The sequence below is a fragment of the Ostrea edulis genome, chromosome 5 (genome assembly GCF_947568905.1).
Source record: "Ostrea edulis chromosome 5, xbOstEdul1.1, whole genome shotgun sequence".
Classification (NCBI taxonomy): domain Eukaryota; kingdom Metazoa; phylum Mollusca; class Bivalvia; order Ostreida; family Ostreidae; genus Ostrea; species Ostrea edulis.
In genome coordinates, this window is record NC_079168.1 from 83,124,174 (window position 1) to 83,150,555 (window position 26,382).

Genomic DNA, 26,382 nt, shown 5'->3' on the forward strand with positions numbered 1-26,382 from the left:
CAAATATATAGGAAAAATCTTCTCAAGAACCACTAAGCCAGAAAAGCTGATATTTACTTGAAAGCTTTCTGACATAGTGCAGATTCAAGTTTGTTCAAATCATGGCCCCTGGGGGTTGGATGGGGCTACAAGGGGGGATCAAACTTTTACATATACAAATATATAGGGACATTCTTTAAGAATCTTCTTCTCAAGAACCACTGAGCCAGAAAAGCTGATATTCACATGAACAGCTTCCTAACACAGAGCAGAGTTAAGTTTGTTCAAATCATGGCCCCCTGTTGTAGGATGGGGCCACAATAGGGGATCAAAGTTTTACATACAAATATATAGGAATTTTTTTTTTTTAAATCTTCTTCTCAAGAACCACTGAGCCAGAAAAGCTGATATTTACATGAAAGCTTTCTGATATAGTGCAGATTCAAGTTTGTTCAAATCATGACCCATGGGGGTAGGATGGGGCCACAAGGGGGGATCAAAGTTTTACATACAAATATATAGGAAAAATCTTCAAATATCTTCTTCTCGTGAACCATTGGGCCAAAGTTCACATTTACATGAAAGCTTTCTGACATAGTGTAGATTCAAGTTTGCAAAAACTATGGCCTCCAGGGGTAGGTTGGGGCCATAATAAGGACTACGGTTTTACATGCAAATATATATAGAAAGTCTTCTGATATGGACCAAGGTGACTCAGGTGAGCAATGTGGCCCATGGGCCTCTTGTTGTTATTATTTTCTGTTGATATTGGCCACATTATGTAATTCTTTTCGTGTGTCCTGAAGAAGGGACGGGTCGTCCTGAAGAAGGGACGGGTCGTCCCGAAAATTTGACAATCTGGTTGTTTGTGTCGTTGGTCATTTTAGTGCTTTGTATATATATAGATATATATATATATGCATTCCTTGTGATAAAACTTTTATTTTATATTGTTTTAAAAGTTTTGACCTTGGGGTTGACTCACTTTTAAGAAAACATAACCTATCAAATATCTCCTGAACTGTTTGGGCAGTTTGACCTACTTTTTAAAAAAATCTGATCTACCCATACCCCCTGAACTGTGGCTTATAATTCTTTCATATTTTGATATTATAGATTTCTTATACCATGACCTTGACTTCTCCAGATCAGCAAGGTTATGTTAGTTATATTGATGTTGTGGTATTCCCATGTTGTGTGAATGCAGTTATTTTATGAGGATAAAGATTGATTTTTTTTAAAAATCACAACAGCTGAAATAAACAGCAAGGCCAAGGTGATTCAGGTGAGCAATGAGGCCCATGGACCTCATGTTTGTGTTTCCTAGATATTTGAGACATGCTTCATCAGAAAATCGTATTAGTTTTGATGTATATAGTCCACATTTTTGTAGGTCATCAATATCTAAATGTTTTGTAGTATAGTTGCACAGTTATTAACAATTAATATATTTTTTTAAATCAGTACCATATTATGATACAAAGTTCAAATTAAATAATTTGATAATGAATAATACGATGGTATTAATCCCATTAAAGAAATTGTCTAATAATAGTTGTGACTGTGTTAGACTATCGGAACCGTGCAGACAATCCGGAACTGCGTGTTTCCGGTTTCTCTATTACAATCTCAATATGGCAGGAAGTAGCGGTCGGGTGAGAAACAAAACAAACACCGTCCCCTTTCCTCTAAATTATCACACTATCTTTGCAGCTAGGGACATGTAACATAAAACAGACTGCTAATTATACACATTCTCCATCAGTAGTGTTAAGTTTTAACCGCATATAATGGCGTTTTCCTGAGCTTTTTTCTATGACGCCTACGCTTAGTACGCGCGCTATGTAAACAGTCAACTGTCAGAGGTTTATTATGCATTGCAATACTAATGAATGTGAAAAATGACGGGACTGCAAGTTTGTAGCAGGTTAATGTCTTCTACTATACAACATACAGATTAGAGGAACTCTTGACGTCCATTTTCTAGATTTGCCTACACACTGTGTAGTGTTACAAAGCAAACAAATAATAGGAGGGCCCACAGCACTGTCTTTATTAGTGTGTTCTGGTAATAATAGGGGGGCCCACAGGACTGTCTTTATTAGTGTGTTCTGGTAATAATAGGAGGGCCCACAGCACTGTCTTTATTAGTGTGTTCTGGTAATAATAGGAGGGCCCACAGCACTGTCTTTATTAGTGTGTTCTGGTAATAATAGGAGGGCCCACAGGACTGTCTTTATTAGTGTGTTCTGGTAATAATAGGGGGGCCCACAGCACTGTCTTTATTATTGTGTTCTGGTAATAATAGGAGGGCCCACAGCACTGTCTTTATTAGTGTGTTCTGGTAATAATAGGGGGCCCACAGGACTGTCTTTATTAGTGTGTTCTGGTAATAATAGGGGGGCCCACAGCACTGTCTTTATTAGTGTGTTCTGGTAATAAATAATAGGAGGGCCCACAGCACTGTCTTTATTATTGTGTTATGGTAATAATAGGGGGGGGGGCACAGCACTGTCTTTATTAGTGTGTTCTGGTAATAATAGGGGGGTCCACAGCACTGTCTTTATTAGTGTGTTCTGGTAATAATGGGGGGCCCACAGGACTGTCTTTATTAGTGTGTTCTGGTAATAATAAGAGGGCCCACAGGACTGTCTTTATTAGTGTGTTCTGGTAATAATAGGGGGCCCACAGGACTTGTCTTTATTATTGTGTTCTGGCAATAATAGGAGGGCCCACAGGACTGTCTTTATTATTGTGTTATGGTAATAATAGGAGGCCCACAGGACTGTCTTTATTAGTGAGTTCTGGTAATAATAGGGGGCCCACAGCACTGTCTTTATTAGTGTGTTCTGGTAATAATAGGGGGGCCCACAGCACTGTCTTTATTATTGTGTTCTGGTAATAATAGGGGGGCCCACAGCACTGTCTTTATTAGTGTGTTCTGGTAATAATGGGGGGCCCACAGCACTGTCTTTATTATTGTGTTCTGGTAATAATAGGGGGGCCCACAGCACTGTCTTTATTAGTGTGTTCTGGTAATAATGGGGGGCCCACAGGACTGTCTTTATTAGTGTGTTCTGGTAATAATAGGGGGCCCACAGGACTTGTCTTTATTATTGTGTTCTGGCAATAATAGGAGGGCCCACAGCACTGTCTTTATTATTGTGTTCTGGTAATAGGGTGACCCACAGGACTGTCTTTATTATTGTGTTCTGGTAATAATAGGAGGGCCCACAGCACTGTCTTTATTAGTGTGTTCTGGTAATAATAGGAGGGCCCACAGGACTGTCTTTATTATTGTGTTCTGGTAATAATAGGGGGCCCACAGGACTGTCTTTATTATTGTGTTCTGGTAACTGATTAGAACTGGTTTTACATCAGCCACACAGATGTTTAAATGCTTTGGAATTGTCGTCAAATGACCTGGGTGCACCATACTTTGACTCTGTCCCATCTCTTGTCAGCCCTTCACCGGCAATGGTGATGTCTCCATTTGAGTGAAAAGTTCTCGAGTGGGAAGATATACAATCAATCAATTTCTTGTCAGTGCCTTGTTTTAGCACTGGAAAGGTTAGGCATTGTGACTAACAAATAGAATTTCAAATTACATTACTGTGATGAACATGATGAAGGCCCTGAATAAAAACAAATGCACTTACTTCATTGGCAGATATAAATTGCCAATGAAGAACGTGGCAACTCCAAAATAATGTTTATTAAATAATCTTTCGATTTAATACGATGTTTAAAAAATGCTAGGATCCCTGGGACTATTATTTAGGAGCGGTCTGGTTTATAGCGGATTCAGAACAATTCATTTTTATTTTAAGCCTTCACTTTACTTTAAAAATTTAGAAAATGGGCAAGAGTTCCTGTAATTTGTGATGTATAGTAGAAGACAATAACCTGCTGCAAATGTGCAGTCCCACCATTTTACACATTAAGTACTAGAACAATAAACCTCTGCATATTTTATATGATGAATCTCAAAATTCTAGCGAATGATATTGATTTACAGTATACATGCAACCTTATGGAGATCGTGATCAGAATGTTTAAAATAAAGTTTGAGATAAGAAAATATAATTTATTTCCTGCTGACCTACCCTAATTTTGACTTGAATGTTAGCAGAAACACAACAATATTTATGTCCTAGATACCTTTTATTAACTACTTTCCAGTGGAAAATTACAGAATAGAATAACTGCTGTTTAGTACCATGTAGATTTTTTTTATTTCGTCGAGTCATGTTACAATGCATTAATGGTGTATTTCAGTCTTTACAAAACATGGACATGGGAGATTCCATGGACGAAGAAACTAGACGTCTGGTTGCCAAACACCAACACGATGACCCCGCGGATGACAGTATGTACAACAATAACAGCATGCAGTGATTAATAAATGTTTGAAATTTCACAAGGTTATCTCAAATGTACCTTAGGGACCTTGTGTTTTACGAATACATTAGGGCTGGGACAATTCAGGGTTAGCTCAATTCAGTTCGGTTTCGATTCAGAACAGCATGATTCGGTGTGTTTTTTTCAATTCGATTCATGTTAGATCCAATCCCTCTAGTGACAGCACAACAAATACCAATTTTAATGAGTAGCATGCATAATTTAATTTTATTCAAGTTTTGTATAACTATATTTCGTCATTTGTAAACATCATATCTATTTGTAACTGCATAGTATAACTTTGATAGAAAAAGAAAACATTGACAGTCTATTAAATTTGTTTTATTAATGTACTGCATAATTTTTGGATTATCAAACAAATATATCATCAATCGAAAATATATATGATATTGTTTTCATTTATATGTAAAAATTCAACAATTCTATCAGCTGATCTCTCCTTTATTGATTTACTTCTCTCTCATATTAACTGTCAAAACATTTAATCTGTGTCATTATCTACGATGTTGATTTCACTCCAGCACTGACAGAAATGCAAATGTCATTAAAAAGATAATCTGCAATTATCTTACAGACCATACTCTACTGGTATCTGAGTGAAGAAAATGTGAAATCTCATCACAGTAGTGATTTAAATCTGTTGCATAAAAATCCACATGTTCTGCACATCACTCGGACGCCATATTTGTTGTTTTCAGTGTATGTAAAATCTAAACTGAAATCCGGAATTTGTAATCGGTGCATCGAATCGAATGGTATGAATCACGATGCACCAAAATTTTCGGTGCTCCGCACAGCCCTAGAATACATGCAGACCTCTTATAATGTGATCCATCATCTCTAACTTGTTTCTCTGACAGCTGTGGAGGTAGTGATCTGGATGAGAGACAGGGAGGGAATTCATGTTACTCTAGAGTGTGGCGGACACGAGGCGTCGGCGGAGGACTTGTTTGAGATCGCAGTGGAGCAGAAACACTTACATGCAGACTGTGAAAACGTTTTCTCCATCTGGCTCGTGTCTCCATTACTGGGTAAGATACTGATATTAGGATCCAGAATTATGAATAGTGATTTTTACTCGAATAGTGATTGTTACTTGGCTCCACCTGCGTGAACAGTTCATTTTTGTTATCAATTGTGTACTATATGCAGCTTTGAATTTGCTCTGGTTATTTTCTGAATCATTTTTTACACAGTGTTGTCAATGTTGTGGTTTTTTTAAATGTATATTCAATATAAATGTTATGGTTACATGTATTCACTGCCGTTTGAATACTTGTATCATGGTTTGGCTTGCAGTGAAAAATATTGTGAAAATTAAATTACATAGAAAGAAAGGCATATAGACACTGGATAGATAAGGTACGTAATATATCTTAGTCATTTACAATCCTGTTGGTGCCCATTTTGTTTGATGAATATGGTTTTTATGCCCACAGAATTGAAGATTTGGTGGCATATAGTTTCAATGGCCTGTCTGTGAAAAAAACACTTTAACCTTGGTTATATCTTTTACACCATAAGAAGTAGAGCTTTCATATTTGGTATGTGTATCTCTTGTGGCAAGACCTTTCCATTGACACCAAAATCTGTGACCTTGTGATCTTAACATTGACCTTTGACCTGGTTCCACTTTGTTGTAATCCGGGGGCATCAGGCGGCCGTTTCACTAACCGATCGTAGATCGTAAACGTAGACTTAAATGTGAACGTAGCACGTACGACCGTTTCACTAAAAGTTACGATTTGCGATTTACGATCAGTATTGATCGTAACCCTACGAGTGGTCTAGGGTTATCGTAAGTGCTCCTACATGCACGTAAATGAGCAATATGGCCGCCATGCTGGCCCCGTCTGAGATCATTTTGTGGTAGTATTTACCTGATCGAGTTTGTTTATGCTTTGTAGGAAGAAAACAATCACAATGACTTGCAGTCTGCTTTTGCACAAAAATATTGAACAGTCCGAGCCCGAATCTTAAATCAATTAGAGTTGTCCTTCTTTGTTACGCACAACCACAGAAATGTCAGTCTCGCAGGGGTCAAATCCGTTTTGGGCCCGGGCTCTGTGATACTACAAATATAGTAAATTCATTGTAACACAGAGTTCGGGTCCAAAACGGGCCTAGCCCCTGTGACCAGTCTGCTGAAATAAATGTAAAGGCAATGCAAGAATTCATATTTTAAAAAGTGAGGGGGGGGGGTTCAATATATCAAACTTTGCATGTAATAGTATCGAGAACAGTTGTTAGAAAAGTAATAGGAGAGGGGGGGGGGGGGTATAGCTACATATGCCTTCATCACCGTTAGATTACATGACTGTATATTTAACATTAGGCAGGATACAAGACATTAATATTCTCATGTTCAGAAATTAAGTTTCTTTAGTAACAGTAGATTTAATGATCCGAGACGTTGAGATTCGACGTACTCAGCTATTTTTTTTTCTTGTCAGATCAATACCTTTGATGCAACTGACTAACTGCATAATACATACACATTTTAAGGAAAATATGATAATAAAATGACTTGGTGATGGGAGAGGGGTTAAAATCCCAATTTTGCAAGTGGATCGTTTCTGTAGTTTTATGAAGGTCGTTAGAAATTAAACATACAAACTAGACCTATATGTATACACATACAAGGGAAGGGTCATTATCGAACCCTTGGGGTTCCAACCTCTTTTTATAAAGTGCACACCCGTGGGGATCCGGGTTAGAATAGGTCCTCAGTACCTCTTGCTTGTCGTAGGAGGCGACTAAATGGGGCGGTCCTTCGGATGAACTGCAAACACTGAGGTCCCGTGTCACAGCAGGTGTGGCACGATAAAGATCCATCCCTGCTCAATGGCCTTAAGCGCCGAGTATAGACCTAAATTTTGCAGCCCTTCACCGGCAATGGTGATGTCTCCATATTAGTGAAAATTTACGAGAGGGAAGTTAAACAATATAAAAATCAATCATCATAAAGTGCAATATCAATAATAATTTTTAATAAATGATCTGGATTATACGTCATCACGTAAAGACGAAAGTTAGCATATGCTTACATGCCTAAACGGAAAAATATATATAAAAGACAAACGCATGGGGAAAATAAATTTCAAGTCATTTTAGGAACAAATTGAGCCCATGATTTGTTTGAAATTGATACAAATAAGTGAATAGATATTCATTAGTGTTACAGCGTATTTTACAACAATGATTAAACGCCGGAGTACATATCCATGGTTTGATGCAGGATAAAATTTCCTTTACTTGTGTGCAATTTTATTTTCATTTTATTATTTCCTTTTATCAATATAATTTCATTTTCTTATTTTTTTTTTTTTAATCCGTTGAACATAGTTTACTTATTGATGGAAATTTGGCCCACAAATCATGATCGATACATGACATTCAAAATTCTAAAATGTAAATCTTTTATGTTATTTCTTATATCACCCCTCCCCCCATTTTAGTTACATGAAAGTCAATAAAAATTATTCTATCAATTGTTTAAACATTCTAGGAATTTTCTTTGTTACACTAGAGATCGGGCTCAAAATTTCCATTATTTTTGTTGTCAACTTGCATGGGGTACTGCAGACGATAAGGATATATTTAAAACCATGAGGAAATAATTAATGAATATTTCTGTCCATGGTAGGATTAATTTTAAATCTACCTCCATAGAGAAAAGAGTTCTAAAAAGTCAGACGTAAATCGCAATCGTAAGTGTTACGACTACGTTAGGTTTTGTGAAACGCTCGTATACGTGCGAGTCAAATGATCTTAAACGTAATCGTACGTTTACGATCTACGATCGGTTAGTGAAACGGCCGCCAGTGTTTTACAAACACATCTTGTTTTTTTTTTCCAGAATTAAGATTGAAAAAGAGTCACAGACCATTCCAATTTGCACAGATGTGGGATGAGTTTTGTGTATTGTATACAGACTCCAAACCAGATGAAATCTCCAGAGGTAAATAGTGACATTTATTGTTCTTTAACGTTTTTTTTTTTTTTGTTTTTTTTTATTGTTTTTATCATTTTCAACAAATACATATACACCTTTTACTCACACTCTCATACAGATTAAAGAAAGCGATATAGACAATTACATGTATATTCTAGTACTTATTGTTCAAAAAAAGAAGAAATGCTGTTATCATTAATTGAAAAGACATTTCCATTTAGACCATTTCTTTTTGTAAAATATTTGTTCTGTAAGTTTTTCTTCCAAAATGTAGTAATCATATAAACATTTCAAAACATCATCAAAAACAATATTGACATTCTTTCTTGAATATTGGAATATGTATCTCTTTACTAAGAGGATTATAAAGTTTAAAACCATGTGTTCTTTTTCTGGAAAACCAAAAATAACAGTTTGTACACTAAATCCCATTCTTTTACCAGATTTTTGAAAAATCCAATCTGATAATTTTGTCCATATTGTAGAGACAGAGGGACAATAAAAAAAGATAAGCTTAATTGTTTCTGGTTCTAGTGCACATATTGAACAAAGTGAAGAGTTTTTAATTTTTGATATATGTAGGAGTTTGTTAGTACCCAATATTCTATGAATGATTCTATAGTTGAACCATATCAGTCCTGAATCTTTTGTTACAGATTTGATGTTTGTATATACATGTTTCCAATTTAAATCTAATTACAAATTTAAATCATTATCCCATTTGTTTTCACAAATAGGTCGATGCTGTGATTTTGATATTAAATAGTCATAAATATTCCTAGAACCTTTTTTGTATTTGCATAGAATTTTAATGAATTCAGGTTGATATGGTTGAAAAGTTGTATCATGTATAAGTAGTTTGATATTAGGCCATGAGTGCATAATAGCTTGTTTTAATCCCTCATATGTAGTAAATGGAATCTGAATTGAGTAATCATTTGTGATACTCTGGTAGCTGATAAAGTTACCATGCTTATCTAATAAATCAGATATTATATGAAACCCCTTGTCATATAATTGCTTGCAAAATATGAATTTATTTTGAATCTTTATTTTATCATTATACCACAGGGGTTCCATAAAAATGTGAAAATTATTCATTTCAAAACTTTCCAAAAATTCTGCGAAGTAAAATAAAGTTTCTTTCCAAAAAGAGTTTCTAGTGGAATTTGCTTTTTGTTTACAGTAAACAGGTCCAAAATGACACTATTTTGTAATGTTACAACCAGTAATTTCAGAAAATAAGCTTATCCAGCTACATGTAGAATTAGTTGTAAAAAGTCTCCTAAACCAAGTTAGTTTGAGAGACTTGATAAATGTTTCTATATTGGTCATTCTACACCCACCATTTTCAAAATCTAATTCTAGTGTTTTTCTAGAAATTTTCACCATTTTGTTCCCCCATATAAATTTGTAAAAAGCTTTTATAAGTTGCTTTATCCACTGTAAACAAGTTTACAATAGTGACATTTATAGCATAAATCATAAAGTTTTTGTTTCATGGATTTCATTAAGAAATGACAGTGTTTTTTGTTCTTTTATCACAGATGAACCTGTTGTGATGTTTCAGAGGAATGTTTTTCTGACTCTTGAGGAGGAAATGAGGGCAAGTAGAACTTTTGTTCACTATGATGAGGCCAAAACAAACTTAAGTCTATTTGAATACTATGGTGAGGGCAAGTCGAAGTTAAGTCTTTTTATATACTGTGATGAGGGCAAGTCAAACTTAAGTCTTTTGTTTACTAGGATGAAGCCAAAACAAACTTTAAGTCTATTTGTATACTATGATGAGGGCAAGTCAAACTTAAGTCTATTTGTATACTATGATGAGGGCAAGTCAAACTTAAGTCTATTTGTATATTATGGTGAGGCCAAGTCATACTTAAGTCTATTTGTATATTATGGTGAGGCCAAGTCATACTTAAGTCTATTTGTACACTATGAGGAGGCCAAGTCAAACTTTGGTCTATTTAAGTCTACAGATGTATTTGTATACTATGATGAGGGCAAATCAATTTAATCTATTCATACCCTACGAAGAATGTAGATTTGCAGATACAAGTAAAAATCTATTGAAATTGTTAAATAAAAGACCTGCAAATTTCCTTTGCAGATTCCCTATGAAGTAGAATTGAATTTGCTGTACCATGAGGCCAAATTTAACGTGATAGAGGGTCGGTATGTTGTACAACCAGACGAGTATGACCAGCTGGCTGGAATCCAGGCACTGATTCATCTGGAACATTATGATCCGGAGCGCCACACTCCAGAACACTACAAGTATGTTGATATTGTTCTTGAAGCATATCACACTAGAACAGAGAACATTAGAAAATGATTCACCTTAATAAGGCCACTCAAAAAATTTCTTGTGAATCTTTGACTATCTGCACCATTTTATTAGTGCAGTATAAAGTGTCGTGTGTTTCTTGAGAACTTGGAAGACTGCGACACCAATTTAAAACTGGGAGAATTTGAGAGAACACCTCAAGCATTAAAGAAAGGAGTTTCACTTTTGTTAGCACATTGTCCAGTGGAAAGCAGGGTTGTCAAGAGATATAAACCTCTCAGGTAGCTGAAGTCGCTACAATGATCCCCCTGAGACCTAGACATGTTATCTTTTAATTAGACAGTCATACAAACCTAGAGTACTTTGAGATATGGAATAAAGATTATGATGTATTTTACAAAATGGGTTTTTTAAAAAGTGTTCATTCAATACAATATAAATCTGTTATGGCAAAAAAATATACGATGAATAATTATACCCTCCCCATTCTGGGTTGGAAATTTAAAAAAAAAAATCAGTGTTTGAGAACAGATGGCCTAAGTCTATGGTTTGTGCCAAATAAAATTCAGCATTAAATACAGTCATATTTTAATTAAAGGTTACATGAATTGTATCTTTTGGTGTTTCATTCTAACAGAGCAGAGCTTCACAAGTTTTACCCAGAGTTCATGCGCAAGACAAAGAGCACAAAATTTTTCAAGTTCAGCAAAAATAAGAATGAAGATGAGGAATCGTTGGAGGTTCGGGTTCAGCGAGCTCACAGACAGATCAGTGAGGCATACAAAAACAAAGATCTTAAAACGGCACTTCCTGGGCTTTACAGATGCTATCTGGAGGTCTGCTGGCAGTATGCTTTCTATGGGTAAGTTACTTCCTGGGCTTTACAGATGCTATCTGGAGGTCTGCTGGCAGTATGCTTTCTATGGGTAAGTTACTTCCTGGGCTTTACAGATGCTATCTGGAGGTCTGCTGGCAGTATGCTTTCTATGGGTAAGTTACATCCTGGGCTTTACAGGTGCTATCTGGAGGTCTGCTGGCAGTATGCTTTCTATGGGTAAGTTACATTCATGTTCACATCACTTTGTTATTACACTGAAGAAAAGTACCCTTGGGTCGTTTTTCTTTCAAACGCTCATCTCTTCCCCGTTCGTTATTTCCATTATTGGGGTCCTCCCTTTTTTAGCAGGCTTAGTGAACCATTTAATTGGCCTCACTTAAAAACTAATGATGGACATGCAAACCAGAGGTAGTCTGTGATAAACTAAAATGGAATATATAACGACAAAATAAGAATTTCCAGAATGAATCAAAGAATGATATCAAATGTTTGTCGGACCCAAGAAGTGACGATAATAAGATTTTTGGCAGTCCCTGTCAAAAATGTCTGCCAGGACTGGAGGTCCAGTGGTTTTCAAGAACTCTGTCACAATAAGTATTCTCAATCCAAATGAAAGAATATGAAGAAGATGGCACAAAATCTTAAAGGAATGCTATAAGATGTACAAGATAGCTACCCATAGCCATATGTCCCCCCACCGCTGCAAAAAACTTGAAGCACAAAAATCCCGTAACATTTGTAGAATCAAAATTGCAGTGGAATATGGTCAACTGCATATTGTGGCTAACAGTCCTGCAAAATTGGAACAAAATCCGTTGAGCGGTTTCTGAGGAGTTGTGTCCACAAAGTGTTCCTATAGTGTAGCATGTACAAATTCAACAAAGTCCCATAACTCCTGTAAAACTTGTCAAATTAGAATGGCCGCACAATATCATCAACTAGTTATGGTGACTAACAATCCTACAATATTTGAACAAAATCTGTTGAGTGCTTTCTGAGGAGTTGCGTCCACAAAGTGTTCCGATAGTGTAGCATGTACAAATTCAACAAAGGCCCATAACTCCTGTAAAATTTGTCGAATTAAAATGGTGATGCAATATGATCAACTACATGTACTTACAGTGTATGGTGACTAACAATGCTACAAAATATGAACAAAATCCATTGAGAGGTTTGTGAGGAGTTGTGTCCACAATGTCAAGTGGGACGGACACACTGACACCGGCATTTCTATGTCCCCTTCCGCGTTGCGGTGGGGGACAAAAATGACAAATTATCTTCCACCACGAAGCCACTGTTCTTTATGTGTAAGAGTCAGACTATCACAACAACTATAACCTGGCCCCAGAACTGTACAATTTTTTTTTCTCTTCTAGCTTTGTATATTTGGTTTGTATATTTCTTAAAACAATTTCTAATACTACATACACGTAATACTACCAACTTTCCTTCCCCCGTCGAAAAATTATTTGGAGACCACATTTCTTCGAATTATACTTGTACTTGTTTCCTTGTAAATTTTCTGTTGTAAATGAATGTAAGTATATAATGTTTTATTGTTTTTGTAGGAGTGCCTTCTTTGAGGGAAAAATTCAAAAGCAGGTTGGGAAGATTAAGGGCCACCTCCCAGGTGTTGAGAAAGACATGGATGTCCTGATAGCATTGAACACTGATGGAATCTGTATCATTGATCTGCTGAGAGAGGTACGTACAGGGTGTAGTGGCAGCATCACATAGCTGAGAGAGGTATGTACAGGGTGTAGTGACAGCATCACATAGCTGAAAGGTGTATGTACGGGGGGGGGGGGGGCTGAAGGTGTATGTACAGGGCGTAGTACCACCAACTTATCTCTGAGAGAGGAGGGTGTAGTACCACCATCATATCTCTGAAAGAGGTGTATGTACAAGGTGTAGTACCACCATCTTATCTCTGAGAGAGGTGTATGTAGTGGGGAGGGGTTGGGGGGTAGAATGCCCATGTGTAGTGACGTTCTAATGGTCAGTCATAATCAAAAGTTCTGTGGATTGCTGTCTACAGGCTCAAATCAAGCGCTTGATTACAAAGATATGCTTTGTAATTACCAGATTTTACTTTCACTTTCATGCATTGCTTATTGATGAGAGTATTTTACCCACAATTTGTTTAATTACATACGAAAGATTATCTATGTTCATGCAGTATAGATTCAGCCATAAACAATGGCCTATATTTCCAATGACATTGAAAAACGGCAGAGAATTTCATTTGATCAACAACAACAAAATTAAAAATATATGCATGGTTGAAAGAGATATCATTTACTTTATTCTTTTAATTAATTCTGTTTTCAAATTTTTAACAAATGTCCGTATTCCGATTATAATTGGTAATTAGTTATGAGAAACCAATAAGCAGTTGTGAAATTTCTTCTGATTCCCATCACTTCCTATGTACTCATGAATGAGACAATGTAATATTTCCAATACCACAAAGCTCTGGTTTACATATAGGACCCAATATTGTAACTGTTGATCTGGTTTATTTTTAGGGTACAGTATTGTAAATCTTTTGTCCTGACCCAGTATTGTAACTCTTTAGGCCTCTGGGTTATCTATAGGACCCAGTATTGTAAATCTTTTGTCCTGACCCAGTATTGTAACTCTTTAGGCCTCTGGGTTATCTATAGGACCTAGTATTGTAAATCTTTTGTCCTGACCCAGTATTGTAACTCTTTAGGCCTCTGGGTTATCTATAGGACCCAGTATTGTAACTCTTTTGACCTGACCCAGTAATTTAACTCTTTAGGCTTCTGGGTTATCTATAGGACCCAGTATTGCAAATCTTTTGTCCTGACCCAGTATTGTAACTCTTTAGGCCTCTGGGTTATCTATAGGACCCAGTATTGTAACTCTTTTGACCTGACCCAGTATTGTAACTCTTTTGACCTGACCCAGTATTGTAACTCTTTAGGCCTCTGGGTTATCTATAGGACCCAGTATTGCAAATCTTTTGTCCTGACCCAGTATTGTAACTCTTTAGGCCTCTGGGTTATCTATAGGACCCAGTATTGCAAATCTTTTGTCCTGACCCAGTATTGTAACTCTTTAGGCCTCTGGGTTATCTATAGGACCCAGTATTGTAACTCTTTTGACCTGACCCAGTATTGTAACTCTTTTGACCTGACCCAGTATTGTAACTCTTTAGGCCTCTGGGTTATCCATAGGACCCAGTATTGCAAATCTTTTGTCCTGACCCAGTATTGTAACTCTTTAGGCCTCTGGGTTATCTATAGGACCCAGTATTGTAACTCTTTTGACCTGACCCAGTATTGTAACTCTTTAGACCTCTGGGTTATTTATAGGACCCAGTATTGCAAATCTTTTGTCCTGACCCAGTATTGTAACTTTTTAGGCCTCTGGGTTATCTATAGGACCCAGTATTGTAACTCTTTTGACCTGACCCAGTATTGTAACTCTTTAGACCTGGTTTATTTCTAGGACCCAGTTTTGGCTGTTCCATATGAAGAGCTGTCCTGGGCCCTGGATTCCAATGAAGAAGAAGAAAACAGAATGGCTGTGTTACTGCTGCAGTTCCTTGTCACGGAAGAAAATGGAGAACAGATCACAAAAATCCTGCAGGTGTATTCCAGTCAGGTTAGTTTATGTTAAATGGCATGTGAGTACTGCATAAAACTATTGCAGGGCTCCAAATTAACATATGCCCGTCAGTCTGTGACTGGTTAAAAGTCTGGCGGACTGACATACATTTATTTTAGTCAGTCCAATGGAACTGGTTAATTTTCTAAAGCATCATTTTGGAAAATATACTTATGAAATTTTATACACACATTTGGCATTGCATAGTTAGCTAAATTGGGTCTGCATATAAGACAGATTAAGAAAAGACTAGGCTAAAATATACACAGAGATGTTTAGTGGATTTGTAAAAATATATTTTGTAATTCGTATTTACAGTAGATTTAAACTAAAATTGCTGTTCAATAATATCTTCATAAAATATATAATCTTATGTGACTGTACTAGCTGTCAGCTAGCTGAGTGAAAATCTTGATAAAATTAATGGAATACACATTTTATCAAAAGTTTAACTGGTCATCATATTCTAATAAGAAACATTTCCAGTGATGCTAGCTCATGCAATCTAAAGAACTGCACAATATCTATGAATATTAAACAAATACAAACTGATGAGTCAAGTCAAGTAATCTTGAAATTAATAAACAAATTTTCAACAGAGAACATGCCTGTAATCACTTATTATGATAACACATAATGATTTGGGGATTTGAAAGGTGGTCGTTTATCATCAGTTCATGTCATCCTTGAAAAGAATAACTTTCATAACAATGTATTTTCTTTATAAAATTCACAGAATAAAGATCGTTTTATAAAACAGGTGATTTTGACTTGAGCCCAAAATAAATTCCCAAAAATTGGAAATTCAAAACAAAATTTATACACGTATAGCAATTTCACACAAATATGAAGCTGTGCAAACATTTTCAGATTTATGGCAGAACGTGAAAACATCTCTCTATCCCCACCCTAAAAGGGACATTTTCATGTTTTTTGAAAAGAATATTTTTCAGTTTTCATGTTAAACATCAAAACTTGAAAGAATTTATAGTATTCATTCAAAGTTGAGAACCAAAATTTGTACCTTCTTAATGCAAAGATAAGAGCAATATTTTAGACCTAACCCTGTGCTATTTCAACAAATCTCCAGCCTTGTTTATATTTACAAGCTAGTGAATGTTATTTTTGTAATTGAAAGTATTCTAATTTTGCACAGACACAAATTTAACTTTTAAAAGGAACATTTTACCTAAAGTATACTTGAAATGTGTTATATATCATAAACTTAGATCGATAATCATACATTTTCAAAAGTCTGTAAACAATCTTTGTTTACACGACAAATAATACTCTATAATGAGCGTCTGTCATAATGTATAACCTTAATTTTTGTGTGGAATCTTTTAAACACAGTAGACAGTAGATTTTGATAATTAAAAGTGAAAAACAAAATTTTGAGGACAATCGTGAATCAGTCTCCTCAAGATGCAGTCATTGATAGGAACAAGTGCTTGACTTAGATGTATTATTAGTATTGTGGATGAAGAAATACTAAGAAAACTGATACTCTTTGTTGTAGGCTAAGATGATGGATGCTCTAATAGACTCCTGTGTGAAAAGGAAACACCAGAAGAGAGACCAGAGACGAGGCAGGGATCAAGAGGAGAGTGTCAGGGATGGAGCCAAAAGGCAGTACAGAAATGGTGAAGCAGCTGATATTATTCAGGGTTGGGGGATATGAAATGAACTTCTCTGATCAGAAGTTCTCTTTTGTCTGTCATTGTTGTAAACTTTTCACTTCTTCAACAGATCCACGGGGCCAATTTCAGCCAAACTTACTATTTTTGATGTGCATTCATATCATTCTGTAAGAAATGCAAATTGCATAGATATTAAACAAAATGTGACTGATGTGTGAACCTTGATCATTTTTATGATGTCATTCTAGCTATTAAAAGTTAATGAGCTTGATTTTATTAGGATTGAAACCAACATATCTGACAATTGAAAAATGGAAAAGTGAAATATACCCCCATCTGAATTCTGCATATTTCTGGTAAAATTACTATCATATTGCCCCAGTTTTATGTCACTGTTTTCTCATTTCAGAAAATTTTTGTTGCAAGATAACAAACAAGCTGGAAAAAATGACATTATCGACATACACGTTGAAAGGTGAGGCTTTTCATTTCAACTGAAAATCACTGTCCGATTGTAGTCATTAATTGGGGGGGGGGGGATTGCTCAGTTTGGAGATTAGGTGCTTCATGTCATGAGTTTAACCCCAGATAGGGTTTGAAGTTTATTAATTGGTTGTGTTGATTTTGTTTTTTAATTGTGTTCTTGCAGTAATCATATTATTTTTGTCGGCACTGTTTACCATATCCATGGAGTACCAAATAATGGTAATCACTCCAAATCATAAATCATTATCTTCCCACCATTTTATTTCACAATCACATTGTTTTTGGAAAGTTTTCTATCCAAATTTGTCTCATTTCTATAATTTTGAAAAAATATTTTCATCCCGACTCGCTGATACAAACTCTCTACACCATCGTCTGTAGACTCGCTTACAACGAAACCATTTCTCTCAGTTCAGTACACCAGTGTATCATTCTTGTTAATCATGTAGATTATTGATATTTGTTGGGGGGGTTTTGTGGTGTATGATATTTTTGTTTATGTATTATATGTTTCTTGATAAAAGACACAAAATTTTAGGTTTAGATAACCAACGGTGTCGTCGTGACCTTTTCAGTGCTTTTATATATATAAATATATATATATAAAAGATGGTATTATACTTTTGTGTTCTTATAGATATCACATTATTCACGTATATTATAACATTACAGTGCTGTCTCTGGAAAGGTTTAAAATTGGGTGGGGGCAGTTGAATAAGGTTTGATTCTGTGAATTTATTTTATTACGTAGGCAGTTCAAATTTACAATCACAGGAAAAACTTTCTAATTTCAGGAGAAATGATCAAACCCTCTTGAGAAAACCTATGGAAGATTGTGAAGGCATTGAGAAACTTGGTGGGACATTATATATTAGCATAATTTTGTTGACTCTCGTAATGACTGTAACCTTTCCTAGAATAGCGGGACACATCAGAAACATCTGTGACAACTCCTTCTACAGATTTATCGGTACATGTATCTGGAGCATAGGTCTATTCATTTATTATCTACAACTGATGGAAAAGAGTTGTTCTGACCAATCAGTTACATGTTATGTACAGTATATCAATTTCAAACCTCTTCTATGATAGCAAATGCTTTGCAGATTCTTTTTTAAACAATATCATACATGTATTATTGTATATATATATTATTTAAGCAGCAACTGCTCTGTTACTTTCAGCAATTTTTGTATGACTCATTTATCTGCAGCATTTTTAGTGTGTGTACACATGTATTTTTACTCTTTATTATGTGTAAACTTTTACAATACATTGTTGTGCGGTAGACCGTCTTCTACAAACGAGAGTGTGATCTTCATTTTTCATTTCTAACTTTGCATTGTTTACATGAATGTATGTTACTTCATTCTTACAATATACATGACATTTGTTTTGTTTAATATCCTTTTTAACTGTGATATCATGGTTTGATACTAGAATGTAGATTAAAGTATAAAATGGTTTTTTATCATTCTTTTCTTCTTTCCATCCTAGTTCATTGCATTTTCACAAACTCTGAAGCAGATCTTGCATAACACAGGGGTAACACACAACATTTGTTTAAAGGTAACACTGAGGTGCTTAGAGGAACTTAAAAGGTAAGATGAAAGTCAGGTAGAAAGGTAACACAATGGTAACGGTTCCTGAGGGGAACTTAAAAGGTAAGATGAAAGAAAGGTAACACAATGGTCACGGTTCCTGAGGGGAACTTAAAAGGACTGATTCACGATTTCCCCCAAAATTTTCTTTTTCACTTTTAATGATCAAAATCTACTCTATAATGCGTTTAAAAGAGTTGACATAAAAATTAAGATTTTACATTATCAGAGAAGCTCATTTTAGAGAGTTTATTATTTTTTTTGTAAACAAAGATTGCAGTATGTTATTGTTTACGATTTTTTTAAAAGAAATGGATATCGATCTAAGTTTATTATATCTTTCACATTTCAAACATTCTTTGGGTAAAATGTGTCATCTAAAAGTTAAAATTTGTGACTATGCAAAATTAAGATGCTTTGTATTACAAAATTCATATTTCACTGGTTTGTTTGTATACATTAAAAGACTCGAGTCTTTGCATGTTAACATAACACAGATTTAACGCTAAAATATTGCTTTTACTTTTGCATTCAGAAGGTCAAAATTTTGGCTGTCAACATTAATTAAGTTATATTTTTAATGTTTAACATCAAAAATGCAAAATATTTTTTTCAAAAATCGTGAACCAGACCCTTTTTAAAATTGTTTCAAAGGGTGAGAAAGAAAACACCTGGAGACAGTATCAATCTAATCAGAAATGGACTACAAAATTTACAGTTGTACATGCAGAGAGATACACTTCATATGCACAACTGTAAATTTTGGAGGAGGGGGATTGACACTTGTATATGTATGGAGAGTTTCCTATATCAGCAGAATTTACACTTGTACTTGTGGAGTGTATCCTATAGGTGCAGAATTTACACTTGTACCTTAGGAGTGTATCCTAGAGGTGCAGAATTTACACTTGTACAAAAGGAGTGTATCCTAGAGGTGCAGAATTTACACTTGTACTTGTGGAGTGTACCCTAGAGGTGCAGAATTTACACTTGTACAAAAGGAGTGTATCCTAGAGGTGCAGAATTTACACTTGTACAAAAGGAGTGTATCCTAGAGGTGCAGAATTTACACTTGTACAAAAGGAGTGTATCCTAGAGGTGCAGAATTTACACTTGTACTTGTGGAGTGTACCCTAGAGGTGCAGAATTTACACTTGTACCTTAGGAGTGTATCCTAGAGGTGCAGAATTTACACTTGTACCTTAGGAGTGTATCCTAGAGGTGCAGAATTTACACTTGTACCTTAGGAGTGTATCCTAGAGGTGCAGAATTTACACTTGTACCTTAGGAGTGTATCCTAGAGGTGCAGAATTTACACTTGTACCTTAGGAGTGTATCCTAGAGGTGCAGAATTTACACTTGTACTTGTGGAGTGTACCCTAGAGGTGCAGAATTTACACTTGTACCTTAGGAGTGTATCCTAGAGGTGCAGAATTTACACTTGTACAAAAGGAGTGGATCCTAGAGGTGCGGAATATTTACACTTGTATGTAAGGAGTGTATTGTAGAAGTGCAGAATTTACACTTATATGTAATGGAGTGTATCCTAGATCAGAGAAATTTACAGTTGTACATGTGAAAAGTGGAATTTACACTTAAAGTCGCGTGGAGTGTATCCTGTGCCATAGAGGAGTGGAATTTACAAGTTAGGTTTTTATTCTTTGGAGACGGTACATGATCATTTTTTAAAGATAATTTAAATTCAAAATGACTAGTCATGAATTGAAATAGTAAAAAAAAAAAAATAGTAAGACACCAATACTGTATCAGTTGGCCCCTTTCATCTTGCACCTAGAGAGAAAGGGAGAGGGGGGGGGGGGTAGAGGTTGTATGTATACTTGATAAAGAATGTATGTCGATCAATATCGACTTATAAAAACACGGTATCCTAGAAAAAGGTTTCAATTTATTAATAAAATAAAAAACATTCCCAACTCGGTTTTAGGCTATGAGCAAAAACTGGTTAATCTACTCATCTCGGACCAAAAGACAAATACATATACTATAGAATTAATATATCTATAACACAAGTATACCTGAAATAGACTGGCCCGGCCCCCACTTTTTACAACGTTCATTCCACCCTTATTTTCACATGCTAAGGAATAGATATATATATTTGGAATCTATTACAAAATGAAATTGAACCCAAGTAGTGAAATATGACGCAATCCCACTCTAGGATTTTGAAGTTTGGCAAACTTTATATTTTTCTTTTCTTTGTGCTGGTCAGGAATTTTAGAACCACCCCCACCCCCCACCCCCCCCCGGTCAGTATTGAAAATCGATGATACGTACGTCAGGCGCATATGGCTGTCTATACGCATGTACGCAACTGCATACACATCATTTGCTAGAGAGAAAGAGAGAGATTAATTATCATTTTTAATCAACTTCATAACTTTTTCCATTCAATAAAATCTAACGTCCATTTCAAATTTTCAACATCATGTGGATTATCACTTTAAATGTACATTATATAGACGGAGTTAGGGTATTCTTTGTTATCAGTATCATTTACCATATCATGTATACCAGTCGAAAACAATTCAACGAACGAGAGCCAGTCCAAGTACACACGGTGAGTTAATTGGCATGATAAAACACTTTAGAAAGTACTTTTGTGACTTCTTTTTGTCTAGAAAATTGGCAAGAAATCCTGTATAATTTCTACGCACAAAAAATAGGCAATTTCACTGATAAACCCCCCCAGGGCCCCAGTCTGAGGGCGGCCACCAGACCCTTGTCATACTTTGCGTACTCTTCATTTCCTTTCTGGCTATGTGCCTGTACGTGCGTCTGTATATTGCCAAGGTACGCTGTGTTGGTATAATGTGCGGTATTATTCTATCATTTGATTAAAGTAAGTAATCAACTATAGTTTGTCTGTTTTGGGATATTATTTTTATATGACTACTTTCTGTATAAAGTACATTAAGAATTAAAGAAATATTATAGGATTAAACATTCTTTTTGAAGAATTTTATCGATGTGTAAACTCCAGACATTTTACTCACAAACTGAATAAAAGTGCGAAGCACTTTTATGTTAAGTTTGTGAGTAAAATGGCCGGAGTTTACACATCGATAAGTTCTTCAAAAAGAATGTTTGATTCTTATAATTCAAATTCATCCACTTCATTAACAATTGCAAAAATTTGAATAGTTTCCCCGCACTATGTTATTTGTTTTCAGGCGTGTATGAATACATCGCGTTTTCGGATTTATTGATGTATAAACTCTTGTTCAGCTTTATTTTTATCCAATCAAAACACTTGTAATAAATAACATTGGAATTATTACCCTTTGAACATCTACAGTTCAAATGATGATATCAAAGGAAAACAATTGCAAAGTAGATAAATTGGAAAGTATATCTACTTTGTAAATCTTTCGATGTATAAGTTCATGTTCAAATGTGATGTGAATTTTTACATGAATGTTTTGAATTGCGCATGCAATGAAAGAGTGCTATATAGGCTAATTACACATGTAGGCCTATATATATACGTGTATAGTTGTGTTATGTGCAACATTAAATGGCATTTATAAATGTATACAGTTTGACTTCACATGTAAATATATATATCTACATAGGGGCGATTGGGATAAGTGGACACATTAAGGGGTTAATTAGATAATAAGGGCTTCTAATTAAGAAATTTTTTTTTCGTAGTTATACAAACTTATAGGATCACTCTTATCCCTTTGTAATGTAAAACATTTTTCATCCTACTTTGAATAGTTTTAGAAATATGACCTTTGATGATGAATAAGTGTCCATTACCACCATGTAATTGGGGTAAATGGTAAACACTAAAAGTTAAGCACAACGTTTTTGGATTTGTCATTTTAAATATATATACATGTATACGGTATACACTTTAAAAATTATTTTTCTCTCATTTTATTTTGCTTCAAAATTCCTATATAAGTTGAGACAAAAGATACTAAAACTGTTGTTTTCATAAACCCATTTACTTTAGATATTCTATTGTAATTTTGCATATAAAATAAACATATACTCATAATTCAAAACACTCATAAATAAGGCTTTAATTATTCAAATCCAAAAATTAAACAAACGTAAGCAGCTGACGACCATAATTCATGCATGGTAGCAGTCTTCACATCGAGTACATTTTATCCAGAGTTTGTATACAGTTTGACTTCACATGTAAATATATATATTTATATAGGGCCTACGTATATAAACTGTTAGAACTCAGTTTATTGTCAATCAACATTGTTGTTATATATCTCATACTGTGTAACATGACTGTTTGCCAACATGTTAGGTGAAGAAAGAACACGAGAGGTGAAGACAACGAACAGTGATCAATCTCATAACTCCTATAAGCAGTACAAAACAGAGAGTTGGGCAAACACGAACCCCCGGAGACACACCTGAGGTGGGATCAGATGCCCAAATAAATTAAAAAAAATAATTAGAATATAGTTCCAAATAAATACATATATTATGTTCTGCTTTATTGTTTTCATTAATTCTAATACAATGTGTGCCCCCCCCCCCTCAAAATCAAATGCCAGACTAAGAGCAAGGTGTCCAGACGAGCGCTGTCAGCGTATGAACCTCTTGCACCATAATTGTGGGGGGTGGATGCGTGTTTCTTTTCCAATAAAAAAGCTCACGAAAAGTTCATAGTACGAAGTAATGTGAAAGTAAAGAAATGAAAAAGAAGACGCAGACTCAGAGAAGTCAATGTTTAGTTCGGTAAAAATTGTTCTATGTGATATAACATCGTGGAGTTTCTGAGCTGTGTCATAATTTAGTGCATATATGTGTCCGATTAACTGTTCCCGTTTAAAAAAAAAATGACGTCATTTTCTATTTCTTGAATTGATAAAACGCTTGTAATTTCTGTGTGAGTAACCGCTGCTATAAAACGTTTTAGCGATTGGGATTTATTCCCGTGGCTCTGAGCATGCTCATTTATGGCAGAAGCCATATTGACCTTTGGTTGTCAGTAGTCCCCATGAGAAAAATCGACTGAAAAAAACTTGCTGAGACATATTTATGCAATTTTTCAAAAAATACGATCAGTTGGTAAATTGGTTTTGATAGACGATTTCGTGCGAAACGTCTACACGGGCGGCAGTGCCGTATTTTCAAGCTTGTAAAATGCGCGACATCGTTTGCTTGAATTCATGGCGTTGGTTTTCAAGTCAAGTGGCAGTTGACGGAGAGAATTAGTGATGTTTACATTATTTACAAAGATTGTTACAGAAAGGATTCCATAAAAGATCTCTGCTTGACAAAAGTAATATTTAGGTAATATATCTGAATAACAAATTTGATTTAACTTGAATTTCCTTTTTATGTTCCTTGATTTCAAACAGACGTGCATAATATGCATTTCATGTTTTTAGTTTCATTTTTCAAACCTGTAGTTTTAGACGTGTTTAGAAGATTTTTAATCTTTAATGAATACATAGTATTGATATTTTTTCCAGGTGTTTTTATTTCGGAGCAATCAGCATACAATGTTGGTAGTGGCTTGCTGGCTTTTTATTCATTTTCACAATTTCAAGTCCAGTGTTTAAAGTATGAGTTTATGCCTATTATCGGTAGAAAAAAAATGAAAATCCAAAGTTGGAAAAGGTGGGAAAATTACGCACGTATTTCGTTTCTCAGAAAGCTTTTTGACATAGTTAAAGTTATGTTCTTTGTTGATATCACCAGAAACATATGATAAATCAAAAGAGAAATACCAGAAAGATTTTCGAGAAACAAAATGTGTGTTTATTAATTTTGTCAAATTTTTCGACTATTTGACTTGGTTAGAGAACTACTGCCAACAGAGATAAACAATATAAACTTGGGACTTGGAAATTGTGAAAATTGATGGACACACAGTAAATAAAGTGTTGATTTCCTTACAAAATATGCTTACATTGATGTTAAAATTGTGAAGAGAAGTGGATGCAAGCTACATGCCTGTCCACTTCTCTAGAGAGAATAGGCCAGGTCCATGTGTACAGACAAGCTGAGGCAGTTCAACACTTTATTGCTGAGTCTATTCAGTCAATGGCCCTTTATCAGGGGTGTGAAATTAAGAAAATTTACTATTAGTCCAGGGACTAGTAGCTGTAACAATATTCCTAGCCCAAGGTCCCCATTTACTAGCCCATGAACTACTGACAGTAATAGAACAAAATGCCTAAAAATTAGGGTTGTGCGATGCACCAAGATTCATTCAATTTGATGCACCCAGTCTATACGAATGACATCACTGTCGGACCTAACCGATGTGCAGCGCCTCGGGTCCAATGCATCATTTTTTACACCGGACCATGGAATGTCCGATGTCTCAGTGTCCGGTTTTGAGCTTTACTATTTTGATGCGAAGTCATTTAAATGTTTGTTATAAGTAAAAAAAAAAAATATTACGCAAATTCAAATACATAAATGAATGTGATTAAAACCGCATGGACCGTCTAAAGTATTATACAGGAAGGATCCTTGGTATAGTATTACTAGTATAATAAATAAGATTTCCTTGGTTTTGCAGTTTCACTTTTTTACATTAGGTTTTTGTGTCTGACAAAATTTGATGCGGTCCGGTGTGTTCATTGATCACAGGACTGAATGTCCTGAATGGTCCAAAAAACTTTCGCATAGACTGTGCACCGATTACAAATTCCGGATTTCGATTTGGTTTAGATTTTACACACACCAAAAACAACAAATATGACTACTGTGTTGAGATTTAGCATTTTCATTACTCGGATACCAACAGAAAGATCATTGCAGTTTACCTTTACATGATATAGAGAATTTCTGTCAGTGCTGAAGTGAAATCAACATCGTAGATAATGACATAGATTAAATGTTTTGATAGTTTATTTGAGAGAGAAGTAAATCAATAAAGGAAATATTTTCAAAGACTCTCAATTGATAGAATTGTTGAATTTTTAATAAATGAAAACAATATCATATACATTTTAAATTGACTATATGCATTTCTTTAATAATGCAAATATACAGCACATTAATATGACAAATTTTAATAGACTATCAATGTTTTCCTTTTTCTATCAAAGTTATAAAATGCAGTTATAAATAGATATGATGTTTACAAATGACGACATAGTTATATAAAATATGAATACAATTAAATAAAATATGCTACTCATTAAAATTGTTAATGTTTGTGCCGTCTTTAGGTAAATTGGATAGTATGTGAATGGAATTGAAAAAAAAATGAACCATGCTGTTCTGAATCAAATCTGAACTGTATTGAGCTAACCCTTAATCGTCCCAGTCCTACTAAAAATGGAGTTGATACATGCATGTTGAAAGATAAATATGAAAACAATGGCCAGTTTCATATCTTTTATTATTCAACATTTTTTGTAGCTTCTTGACAAGTGGTGAAAGATTAAGTTTAATATATAATCATAATTACATGGCATTTCATACTTCGTACTAGGGCTGAAATGATTCACCGAAATATCGGTACTGTTCAATACAAATGCTTGATTCAATGTTCGATTCATTACTTTGATCTTTGG

General features: G+C 35.0%; 1 protein-coding gene across 1 annotated transcript in view; it reads left to right on the top strand.

Annotated features, from left to right (window-relative positions):
* The first annotated feature begins 1,469 nt into the window (after positions 1–1,469).
* LOC125652862 (uncharacterized) overlaps positions 1,470–26,382 on the top strand; it is a 39,215-nt gene continuing 14,302 nt past the window's right edge. The window contains exons 1-10 of the mRNA XM_048882304.2: positions 1,470–1,634; positions 4,258–4,348; positions 5,262–5,432; positions 8,261–8,362; positions 9,904–9,962; positions 10,470–10,636; positions 11,284–11,508; positions 13,053–13,188; positions 14,962–15,117; positions 16,640–16,787. Of these exons, the coding sequence (XP_048738261.1) occupies positions 1,485–1,634; positions 4,258–4,348; positions 5,262–5,432; positions 8,261–8,362; positions 9,904–9,962; positions 10,470–10,636; positions 11,284–11,508; positions 13,053–13,188; positions 14,962–15,117; positions 16,640–16,787 (1,405 nt within the window). The 5' untranslated portion in view covers positions 1,470–1,484. The remainder of the gene's footprint in view (positions 1,635–4,257; positions 4,349–5,261; positions 5,433–8,260; positions 8,363–9,903; positions 9,963–10,469; positions 10,637–11,283; positions 11,509–13,052; positions 13,189–14,961; positions 15,118–16,639; positions 16,788–26,382) is intronic.